The 19,129-nt window shown below is 37.4% G+C and overlaps 1 protein-coding gene across 25 annotated transcripts in view; it reads right to left on the bottom strand.

Annotated features, from left to right (window-relative positions):
• SDCCAG8 (SHH signaling and ciliogenesis regulator SDCCAG8) overlaps window positions 1-19,129 on the bottom strand; it is a 244,979-nt gene that overhangs the window by 70,291 nt on the left and 155,559 nt on the right. For 18 of the 25 annotated variants that reach the window (XM_086344898.1, XM_086344900.1, XM_086344899.1 and 15 more), the window contains 2 exons: window positions 8,796-8,923; window positions 6,594-6,702 (listed from right to left, as the gene is read on the bottom strand). The exons of the other annotated variants lie outside the window; for them this stretch is intronic. In XM_086344898.1, the coding sequence (XP_086201024.1) occupies window positions 6,594-6,702; window positions 8,796-8,923 (237 nt within the window). The remainder of the gene's footprint in view (window positions 1-6,593; window positions 6,703-8,795; window positions 8,924-19,129) is intronic. 25 annotated transcript variants of the gene reach the window in all.

Genomic DNA, 19,129 nt, shown 5'->3' with positions numbered 1-19,129 from the left:
TATCTTATAAAATAAAAAAATAATATCTCTTGGTGTCCGGATTAGAAATTTCTTTTTTCCCTTTTCTTTATTTTCTGAATTTTTACAATGAACATGTATTTAAGACAAAAAATAAAGTCACTTTGATTCTGAAAAGGTTCATAAGAAACAAAAAGAAGTGGGGACAAATTTTTCAAAGTTAAAAAAAAGGGGGATGTAAAAAATGAGATGAATGAATATTAGAAGCATTATATAATAAATCACTATTCCCCCCTCTTCATCAAAATTCCAATTAAAAAAGTACAAGAGATATGAAAAATATTCACAGAATAAACATAAATGGTCTATAAACATTGAGAAAATATTCAATTTCCCTATTATTCAAAGAAATGCCTAATAAAAGCAGATAAATTTGGCTTTAATAAAAGTCAAACATTTGTTATATGCCTATAATATACCAGGTTGTGGAATTCATCCTTCCATTATGATCTCAATTAATCCTACAAGGTAACTGTTTATTCCCTTTTCTCTGTGGGGTAAATATGAAATTTAATGATTTGCCTAAGGTCACCCAAATGGTTATTAGCCAAGCCCAGATACAAACACTGTTTGGCAACTTTAAATGGGGTGCCCCACCCACTGTGCCACACTGCTTCTCACTTCTTTTTATAAAAACCTCTCACTTCTTTTTGTCACATACTGGTATGCACATAGATATACTGAGCAGGATTTAGTGCAGTACTTAAGCAAAGTCATACACATTAACATCCTTAAAAGGGTGCATAGTCTTGGACCAGCAATCCTCCTTTCAGACATCTCAACTAAAAAGATCATGAAAAAATTCAGATTTAGGTATAAAATTATTATTAGATTATTTATTACATTTTAAAATATTTTAAAATTTTGATGAATTACTATGCACACAAATGATTCAGTTAAAACTATGTTTCCACAGCATTTACTGGTGTAGAAAAGTGTACATTAGATAATATTAAATAAAAAAGCAAGATGCAACTACACACACACACACACACACACTATGATGTCATAATATAAACGTATGGTAACATACACATATACTACACATGGAAAAGGACTGAAAAGAAATACGTCCAAAGTCAACAACAGTTAGCTGGGTGGTAATGTCACAGGAAAATAAATGCCTGATATTGAGTTTATCTTATGTATATAATTTCAAAAATATAGATGTTAATTGTAAAGTACATATTACTACCAGGTATTTTATTTCTACAGTATTTTTCTGCTTTGCATATTTTATGTGTATGTTTTTTTGTTTGTTTATAGTAGTAATTTGCCTACCAACTTCTAATGTTCAATAAAAATTTGGTACATGTATATGTTCATTATCTTTTATCTGTCTTTAGTCCATGACACATTGAAAGAACTAGCCATTTGCAAAGTTTAGAGTAAACTTATGAGCTTCTTTGTTAGCTTGAGATTACATTTGTGGCATGACTATCCTAGCATCATATAAAAAGAAAATTGACTCTAATCCATTTTCATAGAAAATTTAGGTAATTTCTGGCTTTACGGAAGCATGAACTTCTCTCTGCATTTTTATATAGCAGTTATATTGTGTAATTACATTTGCATGAAGTATAATATTTTACTACTATAATTAGTATTACAGTGATTGCTTTTTAAGGAAAAACATGACCCCTTAATTTTTTATTCTTTTAGAGACTCATTCAACTTTTGGTAATAATTAACGGAGGCCATAGCAGTTTCTTCCTGTATAATATAATTTTTGTGGCATCCCAAACTAACATCATCTAAACACGCACGGGAAAAAAAAAAATAGTTCAACCGGGTGTGTGTTCTTTACTTCAATTAAACTCACACAGTTGGATACCTACTGTTGCCAAAACAGTAATATAATTTATACATTATAGTCCACACAGTAAAACTACACTAAAAGTCATTTAACAATATTTATAACACCATAAAATACAGTGTTAAAATATATGAACTGCAATATGTACCAAAATTGTAAAATTTGTTTCTCATCATCAGTGATTAAAACCAGGATCATTGCTTTAGCCTCAAAACCCACAACCCTGGTGACAGATTAGAATTCAAATCTTAATGATCAATTTACAATTAACAAGATAGAAGTGAAACAAATTAAACCAACCATTATATATAACGAGACCCAATGGACTCCCATTGTTCCTCTTAATTACAAAACGCAAATCACAAATACACAATGGGTACTGTTAGACATCAATCCACAAGCCTAGCAACCCAGAAAGTGACAATGATAGAAAAGAAAGAGAAGCAAAACCACGTAGACCCCATGCTCTATGCTCTATGTTCTATTCTTTTCAGTGGGGCCAAAGTGTTGAGAGGTGAAAACCTAGCACATGCTGGATCCCCAGTCTGCAGCTGGCAGAGGGTCCCTTCTAGCCGGTGCCCAACCTTTCTGAGCTCTTCCCAAGGCATGTTGTAGATTTCACTGCAAACTGCACTGCAAACATTTTAGTGCTGATTCATCCAAGCGCTTTGGGAGAGGGAACACATCCTTCACTTTAATAGAAAAAAAAAAAATCACAGTTGCACCAAAGATATTTAAATATCTCCATGTACCAACTTTGAAAACAAGCTTATCACTGTAATAAGCTCTCAGAGTCCTGGGGAATAAAGACAAAGGGAGCTAAAGTTTATGTGAGTTTCATCTAAAATCAGCCAGAATGTCTGCCTGGTGCCAATTAAAAGCAAAAAGGAATTACTGCTCTTGTCTGATGGTCAAAAACAACTACATAAAATGCATGAAATTGGCGGTTCACTTTTAGATTTAAAATGAGATGTGCTATTCACAAAACCTGGGGTTACAGACACCACTCGAGCAGTGTGGAAGGCATACTGTGTAGGAAGTCCTGGCTCGTCACTGTGGAGGGCTTGCAGACAGCAGAAGCAATAAGCACTGCTGTAATGCGACTTACGTCTACTTCGGAAAAAACACATATAACATACACACAGGCAGAGGAACCATTTCTAAACACTTTCACAAAGCAGCTTAGTATGTGGACGGGGTAAAGAGTAGGAGTGTCTGGGAGTGGTTCCCCTGCATTGTCAGCTAACCCAGTGATTCTTCAGGGGCTCTAGTCAAAGGACTAGTTCTATGATTTAAAAAAAAAAAAAAAGGCTTATAAATGGCATGAATCCATATATTTAGTATGGGATTTTGAATAACATAAAATTCTCAGACCAAAAAAATATGTTTAAATTGTTCGTCAACATGAAATAAATACACTTACTTTCAGGAAAAAGTTTTACTCTAAGGAAAACCTGGATTAAAATTACCCTATGGTTTAAATGATTTTGGAGATGGCACTTTCACAGTGACAACAGCTTAGAAAAGTCGAAAAACTTCAAGATTTCCTCATCTCAAAGCACAGGGTGGGGACTATTTATCCCAAAAGTTTAGCAGAAGGTAAATAGAGGCCTGGCATGTGGCAATTCATGGGGTCACGAAGAGTCAGACACGACTGAGCGACTGATCTGAACTGAACTGAAATAGAGGCTCACTACTGGAGAGCTTTACAGTGCTTCATAAATTCAGTTCTATTTTAAAAGAAATACTCGGAGCCCTACAAGTTTTATAGATGTTTTCAAAACAAAGATAGTATCAAAAAATGGAGTGTCTTTCATGTAGGAAGCCAGAGTGAGATGAGAAATTAAGAGTAAACAAACAAATAAGAAACCCCCAAACACAACTGATCCTATCTACTAATTTCTTGTGAGACACACAAAACATATATTTTGTAAATTTTAGGGGCCCTAAAATGTTGTAATGATAATAAGTTACAACTTATTTAGTTTTTATTATTTGCTACGTTTTAGTTTGGAATCAACTTATAAAGTTACAGTAGATGCATATTTTAACTCTTCAGATTTACAAGACAAAGTCCAGAGCAGGACCTGAAACACAACCAAATCTACAATTTCCTGATCCTGCATTGCCTTCAGAAAGGTTTTCCACTGTGGTATAGACTTTATGTCTGTCAGCAAATTATGGCACTCAGACCCTGGCAAAGGCAATAATTGCTAGTGAAGGGATATCCTCATGGCCAGTCAAGGCCCTTAAAATGATGCCATCAGTGACAGCAATAGCACCTACTGTATACTTTTATGCGCCATGCATGATGTTAGTGCTATGTGTATACCTATATCTTCCTCTCTACATTTCTAATTCCCACCGAAATCCTGTATCATAGTTTTTAAAAGGGTTTTACAAATGGAGAAGCTGAGGTTTGGAGAAATTAAGCCAGGGACCCAAGGTTATGAAGCTAAGTGGCAAAGCAAGATTCAAACCTTATTCTTTCTGAATTCTGAAGTGTTTTTTTATTGCACACTGCCCATCATCAACAAAGAAATAGTGTTGGAACCAGAGTCATATCATGATACAAAGGGTAACACCATGCTTGTTTGTTTCATTCATTCAATCATTCAGTATGTACTGGGTACCAGGTCAGATGGTAAAGAATCCACGTGCAATGCAGGAGACCTGGGTTTGGTCCCTGGGCTGCGATTATCCCCTAGAGGAGGACACAGCAACTCAATCCAGTACTCTTGCCTGGAGAATCCCCATGGACAGAGGAGCCTGGCAGGCTACAGTCCATGGGGTCGCAAAGAGTCAGACACGACTGAGCGACTAAGCACAGCACAGCACCAGCTCTGTATCAGACATAAAGGAATACGTTCAATTTACAAAGTAGTGGCCAGGAGCTAGACTCAGAAGTGAGAGGAGCTGAAGAGAAGAGAGGCTGAGGTTCAAGTTCATAGACCAGGGTAAACTGACAGACCTAGAGCAGGAAAAAGAAGGCCTTAGCGCACACGGCACAGGTTAACCCAGGCTCACAGTTAACCCTCACGTACGCAAGTATGCTCCACGGAAATTTAAAGGTTAATTTTTCCCTCCTAAACTTTCCCATCATAATTACTTTGGTCTGGATTTTCTTTTGTGGTGGATGTAAGATATTATTCTTATGAAAGGTCATATGTAGGCTTTGGAACCAGAAATATCTAAGTTAGAATTTTAGTGTGCCTACTTATTAGCTATTTAAATGCTCTGAGTATTGGTTTCCTCATCCATAAAAGTAGATAATTCATGTCTCAAGCTGTTGTGAGAATTAAATAATATAAAGCAAGCATATAGCTTCTCTCTCTCTTTTATATACCTGAATTAGACAACAAGATAATTAATCAGTAATCAATCCCAAAGCAATATTAAGATAACACAATCTTTTAAGGCCCAATTTTTTCTTAAATTATTAATGTGTTTGTATCTATGTGAAGCAAATCAAATATTTCTAGTTAGAATACTTCCTGTTGATATGAGGGTCTCCTTCAGGGCAAAATTATTTGGGTTTCCTTGTCAAATTTCCTGGAAATATTGGGTATTTTGGCACTCTGAGCCTTTTCTCTTCCCAAATAAGATATCTAATTAGTATTCGCTAAGAAGGTGCATACTCAGAGCACATTCTGGGTGGTTATAGGAGTTTCTGCCTTCATGTGAGCAGAATGAATTGGATTCATAAGTGCTCTGATTTTCCAAAAGATTCAGGGATGGGGATTCCACAAACTAGGCCAGATTATTGATGCAGGAACCCAAGATGGGGCTCAGAGTGATTAGATACACTCTGATCCTCTTAGAAATTCGTTCTGAATGACATACCTAAGCCAGTAGTTGGTTTGCCGAGCCCTACTGCTTGCTGTTTGATAATATAAATGAGTTTCAAAACAATATAAAAGAGAAGATATACTATTTTCCCATTAGGTTATATTGTAACCGATACTTTAGCTAGTTAAGTGAATGATTTCTTTTGAGTTCAAGTCAAAGTGATTCTGCTCAACATCATTCATTTGCAAGAGGAAACCGCAGTTCAAACAGGCCAAATAAATTTTTCCAAGATTATACAGTTACTGTCAGAACTAAGATGAGAACTCAGGTTTCTTAGAATTTAGAATAGAAATAATTCATTTATTGTGATAATATGATTGAACAATGTACAGAAAAAATTCACTAAGATCTCAATCAATGGATTTATAAAAGAGCATATACCTATAAAATGAACGATGGCTGTTCTATTAAAATAAAACAATTTTAGGAGAAAAGATGGTTTCGGTTTATTTCAAAGTGTCATCTACTTTAATTTTTATACATACATATTTTATTTATTATCATTTGACTTAAAGATAGCTGTTATGTGTTCATGGAGAACTATAATGGACTAAAACATGTTGACTATATTAAAATAAGACTTTAGAACTGCTTGACCCACCTGTATGTTTTATTAGAATAATTGCCATTTTGACCCGTGTGTTCTAACATTTTATAGTTTTCAATTCTGAACCTTAAAAAGGTCAAATAATAGTATGTATACCTAATTTTGAAAAAACACTGAGGTGTCTATATGGACAATAAAGAAAATTTTCATAGAGAGAAAATGTTTTTTACACAGAATATGTCAATACCTATCTAATTTTGACATTAGACTCTAAAACAGTGGAAATGCTGTCTTTTAGGGAAAAAAATCACAGCATTCACATAAACAGTGCTCTGAAAGTACTGCATAAATAACATTACCCACCTGCTTTTCTGAGAGATTTGTTCCAGTTTCTTGGCTAACAAGCAGCACTCTTCCTTCAACTTTGTCAAAAACGAATTCTGGGAGGTCAGCAATGAATACTGTTCATTTTCTAGAAATAACAATAAACCCTCCTGTAAACATCAGGTGTTTATGGTTGTAGCTCTGCAGTGCACTGCACAGTGGTGAAAGCAGCAAGACTGACCACCGCACGTTTCCTGTAAGCTGCTAGATCACTTTTAGGGTCCTAGGTCAAAGGGATGCTCATCTGGCAAGACACTGAATCTTGTGAGACATTTATTTTCCTAGTAATTACACACCAGAAACTTTTCTGATCATACCAGCTTTGTGTAAATTTTAACATGCACATAACTGTCAAATACCTCAAGTGGAGCCATAGATTTTTTTATCTTTGTAATTTTCAATATACTCTTCTTTTGAAAATTTTATTCTAAACAGAATGTCAAATTTATCACAATCAGATAATTCAAAACTAAAATAATTGAGGAAGTCTTTCTATATTGTAATTCATGCTTTATGTTTCATATTTGCTGATAGATTTCACTACCCCCACCTTGCATATACTTCTCTGTTTATAAAAGAAAAATACATAATTTTCCTTATATTTCCATCAACAATGTGAGCTTCAGTAGAGATCTGACCAAAGAAACTGAAGAGAGTATGCATTTTTGTACAAAATACAAGGAAGTATTCTTATGGTGGCTCAGTTAATACTCTTGTCTAGTATTCAGAGATACTGCCGAAGACTCCTTGATCACCAGAATCCTTCTAGTAGTGGGGGCAAACAATAATTTATCCTATAATTTCCTCCTTTTGTTTTTAGTGGAAAAACAACTAGTAAGCCTGGTAAATTTTCATTTCTTCTGGCCAAACGCTGTGAGAAGAAAATCTCTACTGAAAGTGATGGGTGAATTATGAAGATCAATATGACATTTGCCTGTCTATTAGCAAATAAATAATTTAATGAATTTTATGTTAGCAATTTTTCACTTATAAGCAACACCTTTTTTTTTACCATGTTATCAAATATAGTATATATTAAATCACATGAAAATTATCTTTAGGTGAAATGTTTAATAGGCCCTTTCTTCTTCAGTTTTCGATAGTGACTGGCAAAAAAGCATATAGCATACAAAGCAAAATAAATCAAGACACTAAAAATTAAGCAACATTTTTCTGGAAGAGACAGGATCAATTAAACTTTCGTTTTAATAGTACAATCAGCTTGGAGTATGTGGTGTGGAATTATAATGACTGACACTGTCTTGTTTTGACTAACACTGTCTGTGAACACACAACTCAAAAGTGAAAGGAACTACAGAATGCTCCGACTGAACAAATCAAACTGCCTATTTTCAAAGTGCATTTTACTTTCAAATTAAAGGTAAAGAGTTACTGGCCAACTCAGCCTGCAGAATAGCGCCAATGTGATGAAAGATGGCAATTTTTAGCCAAGCTGCCAGCTGTGGTCAATGCCTTGTATTAGTGAATTTTAACAGCAGTTGTGAGAACTTGAAGAATGCAAAGGATTAAACATCACTTTAGACTGGGTTGGGGGAGGTGGGATAATCATACAAATGCTAAAAATGTTCGAAGCTGCAAAGATTAAATAAAGGAACATATCAATTTGGAGCCACTGAATTACATCCAGCTGCGACAGTGAATTAAGAACCGATTAATGGCTAAAGCTTTTCTCCAGTTTGGATGCTGAAGCAAACTCATTAGGCTTTTAGAGTAGCTATAATGTGTGTACTGTGGGAACTGTTCAGTGCTATTCAGGAGACTCTAACTGTAAGCTCAGAGCATTTCCCGCAGAGCTTCTGATGCTATTTTCTTTATATAACATGTGTGCCTGAAAACCCAGCCAAAAACAAGCCCTTTGTTTTTCTACTTTGTTGTGGTCTCTCTCAGCTTTACGTTTCTTGAACACAGGTAAATAAACTCATAATCCAGATGGTGCAACAGATGTGAGAGCAGCACTCTGAAATCAACAGACAGTGGGCAATACTTTCCATTTTCTCTTTTAAACGCTAACTAATATGTAATTCGGAATCTCCGGTGTAGTTAGCATCTGCTCCCTTCGGCCAGCCAAAGGTTACAGGTGTTCCTGATGTCATTTCACAGTAAGGCGTGGGCCTGGCTTGTGAGCAAGTGCCCAGGCTCTAATCTTTCCCTACCACCTACCAGTTTTGTCATGCTGGGCTTCCATTTGCTGTATCTTCTGTGTCAGCTCCTGCTCTCTTTGCTGGGCCTGAAGGGCTTGGGCCTTTGCTTCATTGCTAAAGCTCTGCTGAATGCTATCTTTTTCCAGTCTACAAGGCAGAGAGGAGACAGACAGAAATTTAATCTACAGATGCACTAACTCCCATCATTTCCCCTACAGACCTCAGAGAGCTGATATGGAGTAAACTGTTCAGCATAAGCAGACAACAATCTTTCCACAGACTCCCAATTTTCAGGGGGGAGTTCAAAGGACCTTTTGAGCAATGTTTAATACCTGCCATAAATCCAAATGGACTTACCTTATAAGCAACTTTAAAAATCAAAATATCATGACAACTGAATTAATGGTGTTTTGTAACTTTAAAACACAAACATTATTTTCTATAACATTCTCATTGTTGCTGGTCGCCAGTTAATCTTTTTTCTCCTGAATGGTCAATATTTCCTAAAGATCCTGAAGTTATAGGATCAATACAGTGTGACTCAATACACCCCAAAACTTAAATTCTTGAAACTAAGCTTTGTGGATCACCTCTGCTTTTCCTCCCAAACTTAATATGGAATCTCAAATATAATGTAGGAGGTTCTATCTAGAGGCAGAAATGCATGCTTTCATTAAATATTTTCACACATTAGGCCACGTAATGTGAATATAAATATGAAAATGAAAAATGTCTCCCAGAACTTCATAATAAAATCTCTTCGGGGTCACACTGAAAGAATTGCAGGATGAGAAGCTTCTGTAGTCAAAGACGAGAGCTCATCCCACTGTGACTGGATATTGACCAGTGGATAGGTCTATACCAATCACAGTGACTCCTAAAGAGATAAACTTCCTAAACAGAACCGGAAGAATGCAAAGGACCTCATCTCTGGCACCACTGTGGATACTGACACTGTGTGCAAGCGTACATACACACACACACACACAATACACACGCTCATGCAAACACACACATTAGGTGGGTTCTTCATACTCTAAATATGGGTAGGTGATATGAAAGTTTCCTTCCATTAACTGGCTGAGTTATTTCTAACTCCTAATCTCCTTGTGGGCATTTCTCATCCATGCTGCTTTAGTTTACTAATTGAGAGATTTACTGTCTCGTCTTTGCCAAACTAAAAATAAACACTCCCATAAACCTATCACCACTAGTCTATGTACCGCTGTGGAACTTCAAATCACTGGCTTCTAATTATAAAGCAACATAAGGAAATTCTGTATTGAAATCGGTCAATGCATGTGGTAATGTTGTAGTATAAAATTCCAGAATGAAAATACACCCACACCTCACTCAAATGGATCATTGGGGGGCCACGCTAAATGTGAAATAAGGTCCCTTCTGGTACTTTTAATAACAACACCCCTTGGACTGGCTCCAAGGTCTTGCCTCATACTCAGTTCCAAACTGGCATATTGCAGCAAGTGGAGTCGGGCTAGGCCACTTTTTGCCTCTCCAGTCATACCACATATTTTTTGGCCATGGAAAACTGCATGTCTCTATGTTTTGCTGGGATATCTCCACACCCCTCTCACCCTTCTCTGCCCTCCACCAACTCCTGTGTCATCCTTGTCCAATGTATGCTAGCTACTCCTTTAGGACCTGCTCAATATTTCCCTCCTCTTCTCCCCCTTCTCTTAAATTAACTATTCTTTCCCCAAGGTGACATCAGTATGAAAGAAAGCGAAGGTGTTAGTCACTCAGTGTCACATCCAATTCTTCGCGATCCCATGGACTGTAGCCTACCAGGCTCCTCTGTCCATGGGATTTCCCAGGCAGGAATATAGGAGTGGATTGGCATTTCCTCCTCTAGGGGAGCTTCCTGACCCAGGGATAGAACCCATGTCTCCTGCCGTGGCAGGTGAATTCTTGACTACTGAGCCACCTGGGAAGCCCTGTGTACATATGCATCCTACTAAGATAACATTTGTCACAGTTCGGTTGTTGGTTTACTTGTCTGTCTCTTTTTGTCCTATTTGTCTATACACACTGTGAGCCCAGTTCAGTATGTGGCATATAGGAAGTGGGCAGTGAACAATTAATGAATGGATGTTCTTACATACTTGCCATAGGGGAAAGAAGGCTGCAGTCTTTAAGTGAAGCTGCAGAATCTGCTCAGGTCTTACATGTTGAGGCAAAAACTTTCCAAACATGTTAAAAGAGAGAGAGAGAGAAGAGTACAGAAGAGGACGTTTAATGGTGTTGCCAGCTGGAGATGCTGCTGCTCAAAGAGTCAGCTTAAAAAGGGCACCTTGGATTCTTTCATTGAGTAACCATCCCCAAGGCAGAGACTTAGGATTCTGAGACTCCCAATACTTGGTGACCAAAAAATGCAGTGTTCAAAACCAATACCCACTGGAGAGCAAAATGGGCAGTAAAAAAAATTATTAATTATTATATTAATTAGTAATTAATAATAAATTATACTAAGGCAGTCATAACTGGGACTGCCGTTTGTAGACTGGGGCTTATGGTTCACTTACACAAAGGAGTTGTCAATCTCACCAGTCATTTTCAGAATGAGGAGTTACCTGATTATTGATCTCCTAGAGAAAAGAATCATTCTTATTGTAGTTCTCCTCATAGAACAATTTAAAAGGATACTCTACCAACAGTTTGTTACACATCAACTTTTGTTTCTTGGCTCCTTCTCCAACTTTTACTCTTTTTAAGAAACGACACATTTTACTTTCAATTACATAAAAAAATGGCATATTCCTGCTTTCTTACCTTCTTTATATACTCCTTTCCTTCTATGTTGCCCCTTTTCCCTGCAGGTTCTTTCTTTTTTTTTTTTAAATACAACTTTAAAATGTTAGAAATGCGAAGGAATCTCAAAGTTGTTTAATCAAACTCTTTCACATTATAGTTGGGGAAAAGAAGAGGGGCCATAAAGTGTTAGAAATCTGCTCAAAGGTTACTGTAAATGCTATAAAGGCAGAGGTGGGATTTGATGTATTTTGATTTAGGTAATGCAATAGTGGGTTGAAAGAATTATTAGAAGTTATCTGGGCATTCAAAGACATGATCAGAGAAGAATCCAAAACAATTCATTTAATATTTAACATAACTCTATTACGTGAAAGACATTCTGCTAGGCATAGGTCAAATGAAGATAGGTAAATATGGCATAGTCCTTATACTAATAGGAAATTCAAAATGGCCAGAATAAAAGGTGAAATACACCATAAAAAAGGTACTAGGGAATAAAACTATCAAAGCATAGAAAGAGGTCAATTCCAGCTGGGTGTGAGAGCCTCATGAAAGATAGCTAGGCCAGTCCTCCCCTACTGGTTTTCATTCAGTCCTCACTCAAAATACTGATAATCTCATTTAACCAAACTTATATGGCACCCTACTCCAGTACTCTTGCCTGGAAAATCCCATGGATGAAGGAGCCTGGTAGGCTGCAGTCCATGGGGTCCCTAAGAGTCGGACACGACTGAGCGACTTCACTTTCACTTTTCACTTTCATGCATTGGAGAAGGAAATGGCAACCCGCTCCAGTGTTCTTGCCTGGAGAATCCCAGGGACGGTGGAGCCTGATGGGCTGCCTTCTATGGGGTTGCACAGAGTCGGACACGACTGAAGTGACTTAGCAGCAGCAGTAGCAGTATAGTTAGACATATTTTACAAATTGGAAGAAAAGCAATGGCAGTAGAGCAGAATTTCTTAGTTGTTATTAAAATAATGCTGAAAGATTCATTCATAATAACTAAAACCTAGAAATAATCTAAATGTCCATGAACTGCTTAATAGATAAACTGTGATATAGCTTTACAATGGAATACTAGGAGTGGTAGTAATAAAATAGTAATAAAAGGTTACATATAACACCTGGGTGAATCTCAAAGACAGTATGCTTAAAGAGGCACAAAAGGCATACTTTATGATTTCATTTACATGAAATTCCAGAAAATTAATCTATAGTGTGACTGATGAGTGTTTCAAGGACGTGGAGGTAGGGGATGGCCATAAGGGAATTTTGGGGATTGATAGAAACGTTCTCTATCATGGTTATGATGGTTCTGTAACTGTGCACATTTGTCAAAACACATTTAATTGCAAACTTAAAATTGGTGATTTTTATTATATTTAAATTTACCTCAATAGAGCTGACTTTAAAAAGGAGCAAATGTACTAGAATTGGAACATCCACATTTTTCTCCAAGTTATCCACATCGCCTGTGGCACCACACGCGTGTGCGGGTCATGTCGATGCTTACTTGATAAGAATTGAAAGTTATTAATAAAAGGAGGGAGCAGTATTCTGGAGTCTCAAATATGACTAAGTATACACAGAGGTTTAGGTACTCCCTTTTTACAATTATAATTCTGGTTGATTATATCTTCTCAAAACGTCATTTGCTATCCCATTTTTAAAAAATGGATTGAATAGAATGGAATTGAGGAACTAACTTTATGTTTCTAATCCACAGCTTTTCCGTATTATTTTAAAAGTTGCTACTTAAAAAAAAATCCATGTTACAGAACAAAGATGATCTATTAGATAGATTTTTTTTTAAATTTCACTAGTCACATTAAAGGATTAAATGCTTCCAATGATCCTACAGTTCACCAGTGAGTGTGGGTCAGAAATCATGAAAGCCTTAAGAATAACCTGAGGAGAAGGACATGGTGGTGGCAGTGATTTGGGGCCCCAATCCCGTCTGCCATGTTTATACTCATCTTTCTACGAGTGACTGAAATTCTAGTATCAGACACATAACCCTTTTTGCTTAAAAGGTGTTTTTCCCTTTTAGAGTAAAACACAGAGAGCTTTGTAACATTAGCATATTGGTATAATAAAATGTATAAGACCATTTACAACATGCCTATTAGATGAGAGCCATTCTTGATGGACTTATAGACAGAAGTAGCAGGGAGCTAAGATACAGGATGTCCTTTTGTCCCAATAATGGTGATATCATCTTTGATCACTTGGTTGATGTTATTGGTGTCCTGGAAAATGTTTAATAATTGATTCGGAGTGGGGAATCAATTATTAAACAATTTATCAATTATTTGGTAACAATCAATTATTAATTATTAAACAATTAATCAATTATTTGGTAAGCATTTGCAGTGCTTACCAATTTTCAGTGTAAATACTTCTAGCGGGGCCTGTTTTACTAATATGATACTATCTTATTCTTGTGCACTTGTTGGCTTTCTATTCCGTAAGCTGTTCCAGGTTCATCTTGTTCTGTCCTTTACCAGTCTTGGAGTCAGCATTCGCTCAAGGAGCTCTTGTGCCTTTTAGTGGAGAATCCAAGATGTGTCACCAGGTGGTGATCATTGCCCCTGACAAGTCTTGGCTTCTAGGTCACCTTAGTAGACAGAGCCAGTATATGAGTATGAAAGTACATATAAATGTATAGATATGAATATTTATCTATGGGCCTTTATATGAATATAAACATAACACATTCAAATTGATGTCTCTAATTCCAATCCAGTAACATAGACAGAACCTAGTTTTCCCTCTTTCTCAAAGTGTAACATTCTTCTCAATAGCGAGAAACTTGGAATCCATTATCTTAAACATACTCATTTCCTTGAACTTTGTATACACAGAAAGTGCTTTCAAAGCTGTGAATCTACTATGGGAAGCAAATCTATGAGTAACTAAAATTAAATATTTCCTTATAGGTTTGCTTTATCTAAAAAATTGAACAATAGTTGATTTATGATATTGTGTTAGTTTCAGGGGTACAGCTAAGTGATTCAGATTCTTTTCCATTATAAGCCACTACAACATATTGAATATAGTTTCCTGTGTGATACAGTAAATCTTTGTTTTTTATTTATTTTATATACAGTGGTATCTACCTATTAATGCTTCTTTTAAAAAAAAAAAGCATACACACCATTTTTCAATTGATTCTCTGTATTCTGGGAAAATCACATCTTAAGAGGCAATGGAGTACAGCAGAAAACTCACAGAGCTAGAGGGTCTAAGTATAGTGCAGTATCCTTACCTCCTATTACCTATGTGACCATGAACAAGTAACCTAATTCTTTAAATCCGAAGATTCTTTATGGAAATAGGACAGGAAAAATTCTATCTTTAAAGGTTAATAATAATTTTAGTAACACGAGTGAGTGAGTGAAGTCGCTCAGTCGTGTCCGACTCTTTGCGACCCCGTGGACTGTAGCCCACCAGGCTCCTCCGTCCATGGGATTCTCCAGGCAGGAATACTGGAGTGGGTTGCCATTTCCTTCTCCAGGGCATCTTCCCGACCCAGGGACCGAACCCAGGTCTCCTGCATTGCAGGCAGACGCTTTAACCTCTGAGCCACCAGGGAAGTCATGTAACATGTTATTTATTAATATTTAGCATAAGCTAAGTTCTTTTTGCATTCTTTTATTAATCTCACACAACTCTAAGAGGTAGGTTCTCTTATTATCCTTACTTTATAAATGAGGAAATTGAGGCCTGGAGAGGGTGTACAATTTTTTCAGAGTCACCCAGTTATTAAGGGACACAACCAGGAAATTCAGGCCTACCTACATCTAGAGTGCACATATGAATCTCTAAGTTTTAGTATCTGACTCTGTCAGCAATGCAGAGAAATGAGATAAAGGGTGACAAGAGTCTTACTTCAATTATCCATATATTTGTGTGTGTCTTTTAATACCCACAGTACATCCATCTTGATAGCCCAGTTCCAAGCTAGTTCTCCTTCTCCTTTCCCATTTGCCCCATATGCGACTGGATCACTTCTTCCTACAATGACACCATCAATTAGTTGTATCCTCCTTAAAGAAATAAACTGACCTGTGCAAAAATATTAAAAGGCACATAAATACATCTCTTGCCTCAAATTGGTCACAGACTTCTAGGATAGATAAGACATGTACATCTTAATTGGAATGTAAGTACCTGAAGAATAGAGATCTTTGTTTTGCTCACTAATTTATACCAAGAGCCTAGAATAGCGCGTGGAATACAGTTGTACAGAACAAACATTTGATGAATGATTAATGAGTGAATGAATGAATGAACAACTATTAAGGAGTATAAAATACTAAGTATCCTTAAGGGTTTAAGGATCCTCCTGTCTACTGATTAGAAGAAGAAAATGGGGTAAAATAATCCCTATTTTAGCCAATCATTTAATTTGGTTTTGTTATTGTTATTGACAATAACAATAAAAATAATAGTAAAATTAGTAGACAGCCTGGTATCTTCCACTTTTGTGAAGAACCAAAATCCTTTACCTGTTTACCACTAACAAGGACTATGTTCTCACACTGGCGCAAATGGAGAAATCCTGGTATAGAACAAATCGGGAAAGGAAAATGCAAAAGGACTGTTGCTGCTGCTGCTGCTGCTGCTGCTAAGTCGCTTCAGTCGTGTCCGACTCTGTGGGACCCCATAGACGGCAGCCCACCAGGCTCCCCCGTCCCTGGGATTCTCCAGGCAAGAACACTGGAGTGGGTTGCCATTTCCTTCTCCAATGCATGAAAGTGAAACGTGAAAGTGAAGTCGCTCAGTCGTGTCCGACTCTTCGCGACCCCATGCACTGCAGCCTACCAGGCTCCTCCGCCCATGGGATTTTCCAGGCAAGAGTACTGGAGTGGGGTGCCATTGCCTTCTCTGCTGCAAAAGGACTAGGATTCAGTAATCCCTGTTTCCTATGCTGTGCTGTCATTTCAGTTGTATCTGATTCTTTGCAACTCTATGGACTGTAGCCCGCCAGGTTCCTCTGCCCATGGATTCTCTAGGCAAGAATACTGGAGTGGGTTGCCAAGCCCTCCTTCAGGGAATCCTCCCAACCCAGGGACTGAACCTGTATCTCTTTTATCTCCTGCATTGGCAGGCGTTTTCTTTACCACTTGCACCACCTGGGAAGCCCCAGTCCCTACTTCCTCAAATATGCATCATGCATGTTTCTGAGAGAAAATTATTTATATTTTCTTCACTGCAAAGTGTATCACAATTTTAAGTACAATATTGAAAGATGAATTATCAGATCGGAGCATGAGTTACTTCTGGGAAAGGAAGCAGAAACAAAAGAGGTCAATTTCTTTCAAAGGAAGAAACACAAGAGGAAGGAAATAATTAACAGAAACTTTCCTAAAAATATTTTTGCCTCCAAAAATATTCTCTTTTAGTTTCTCCAAAATAATTTGAAAACTAACCTTCAAGGCCAAGGAGGGTATGGTAGACTCAGTATTGCCTGCTTCTATTACACCTTCCGTATCATTCACAGACAAAACCACAGACTCTGACCATCTCATCATCTTCCAGTGTCTGTGCTTTCTGTTTTACAAAGCAGAGTCTGACGCACTGACTTCTTTATTCTTCATAATAATTCTCTAAGGCAAGGTGATGGAGCAGATATCGTTGTTTGACAGATGAAGTATCTCAAGCTCAGATAATTAAGAGATTTGCTCAACACCACACAGCTAGCAGTAACTTTGGTGTCCTTTCCATTCCATGGCATTGCCCTACATGAGGAGCATTCAACAAATACTTAAATAACTACTTTGTGCCAGGCACAAAAGTGTGGGGGTGCATCAGTATACAAGACACAGACCACGACCATCCCTTCAAAGAGTTCACAGTCTAGTGAAGAACACAAACAAGAAACAGCAACTAAAATAGTGATGGTGGTGGTGGTGTAGTTGCCAAGTCGTGTACGACCCCATGGACTGTAGCCTGCCAGGCTCTTCTGTCCATGGGATTCTTCAGGCAAGAATACTGGAGTGGGTTGCCATTTTCTTCTCCAAGAGATCTTCCCAACTCAGGAATCGAACCTGGGTCTCCTGCCTTTCAGGCAGATTCTTTACCAACTAAAATAGTAAGGTAAATAATAAAAGGGGGCTAAATTCCTGCTATCCTACAGTGGATAGGACTGGAGTTGGGGAGTGGCTAGGCATAGTGAGGAAAGATTTCAGGAAGCTTAAAATGTTAGAGGCTTAAAATGAGTAACAATTAGCCATATAAAGAAAGACAGGGATCTTGTTACAAGTGAAGTGGACAACTGGTGCAAAGGCCCAGGGACAAGAGAGAGGATCAGGTGCCTTTGGAAAACTGCAAACAGTTCTGGCACAAGTGGAGGGTGGAATATATGGGCTGTGGGGTAGAAGCGAGCAGTTGGTGGAGGGGAGACTGAAGGAAGATGAGACTGGAGATGTAGGCAGGAGCCAGAACATGAAGCTATTTTTAAGGACTCCATCCTCAGGGAAATAGGGAGCCAATGTAGGGTTTTAAGCAGGGGAGTGTTGTGATCACACTCAAGCTTTAGAAAGATCACTCTGGCGGCAGTGTGGGGAACAGATGGGGAAGGGACAACATTAGAAGCAGGGAGAGCACTTATTACTACAGCAATAGCAAGAGCAATTCCTGTAATGGTTTCTTAGATATAGTAGATATCACAGGTGGATAAAGAGACTGAACAGCCCTCAAATGCACTGTGGGATTTTCAGCCTTGACATTTTTTGAGTAGCACAGAGGTCTCAAATGCATTAAGTGCTTGCACTGATCAAAGTTCCTGGGAAAATGTCAGGCCCTCCTATGCTCTGTTTTACAATACCAGGGGCCCAGTTCTAAAGACTAAAGAATAAGAACAAACACATTATTGCACGGAAGAATTTAGACCACGATTTTCCCTTTGCATTTTCATATTGTTAAATGTTCACATTTCCATCTCTGGCTTTTCTGTGTAAACTGATTGCATTGGTCCACTCTTGCCTTTCCTCCCTGAAAATTATCATTTTATCTACATATTCCCAATAACTAATCCTTCTGATGAGTAACTTCAAATTAGATATCAGAAGGATCAATCTATATTATAATTGCATTTATGTAACCTGTCAATGGATATGCATCCCTGTCAAATTGTAGAACAACTGATGGAAGATAGTTTCTATTCTATTGTGAAAATGTTTTTGAATTAATTTTCAGGAACCATTTTTAAATGGGGAACATGTTGGTTACTCTGTGTCTATTAAATTTATTCAGAAATATAATAGCAAGAGTCACAAATATTAAATATATTTCATAATGTCATTTCTCAAGCCTAATAGAGTAATACTTCATTTATCTGGAATATTGGCAGTGTTACACAAGAGAGAATTTTCCAGGTATTAGACCCACAGAATTCTGACCATTGCAGTAGAAATATGTCTAAAATATATTACATCTTTGCTTCCTTAAGCAAACTATACCAAATATAACAAACTCTCCATAATCAAGGTTCATGCCTGCTTGCTGCAGCATTCCCTCTGCTCGGAAGCTCCTAGGAACCACTGTTTGGTGCTGAATCTTCAGGTGCCTAACAT

This window comes from Bos grunniens, chromosome 16 (assembly GCF_055505025.1).
Source record: "Bos grunniens cultivar Pamir isolate PY7600 chromosome 16, Bosgru_T2T1.0, whole genome shotgun sequence".
Taxonomy (NCBI): Eukaryota; Metazoa; Chordata; class Mammalia; order Artiodactyla; family Bovidae; genus Bos; species Bos grunniens.
Note: the sequence above shows the minus strand (reverse complement) of the source record. Positions and strands in the feature narration are given on the sequence as shown.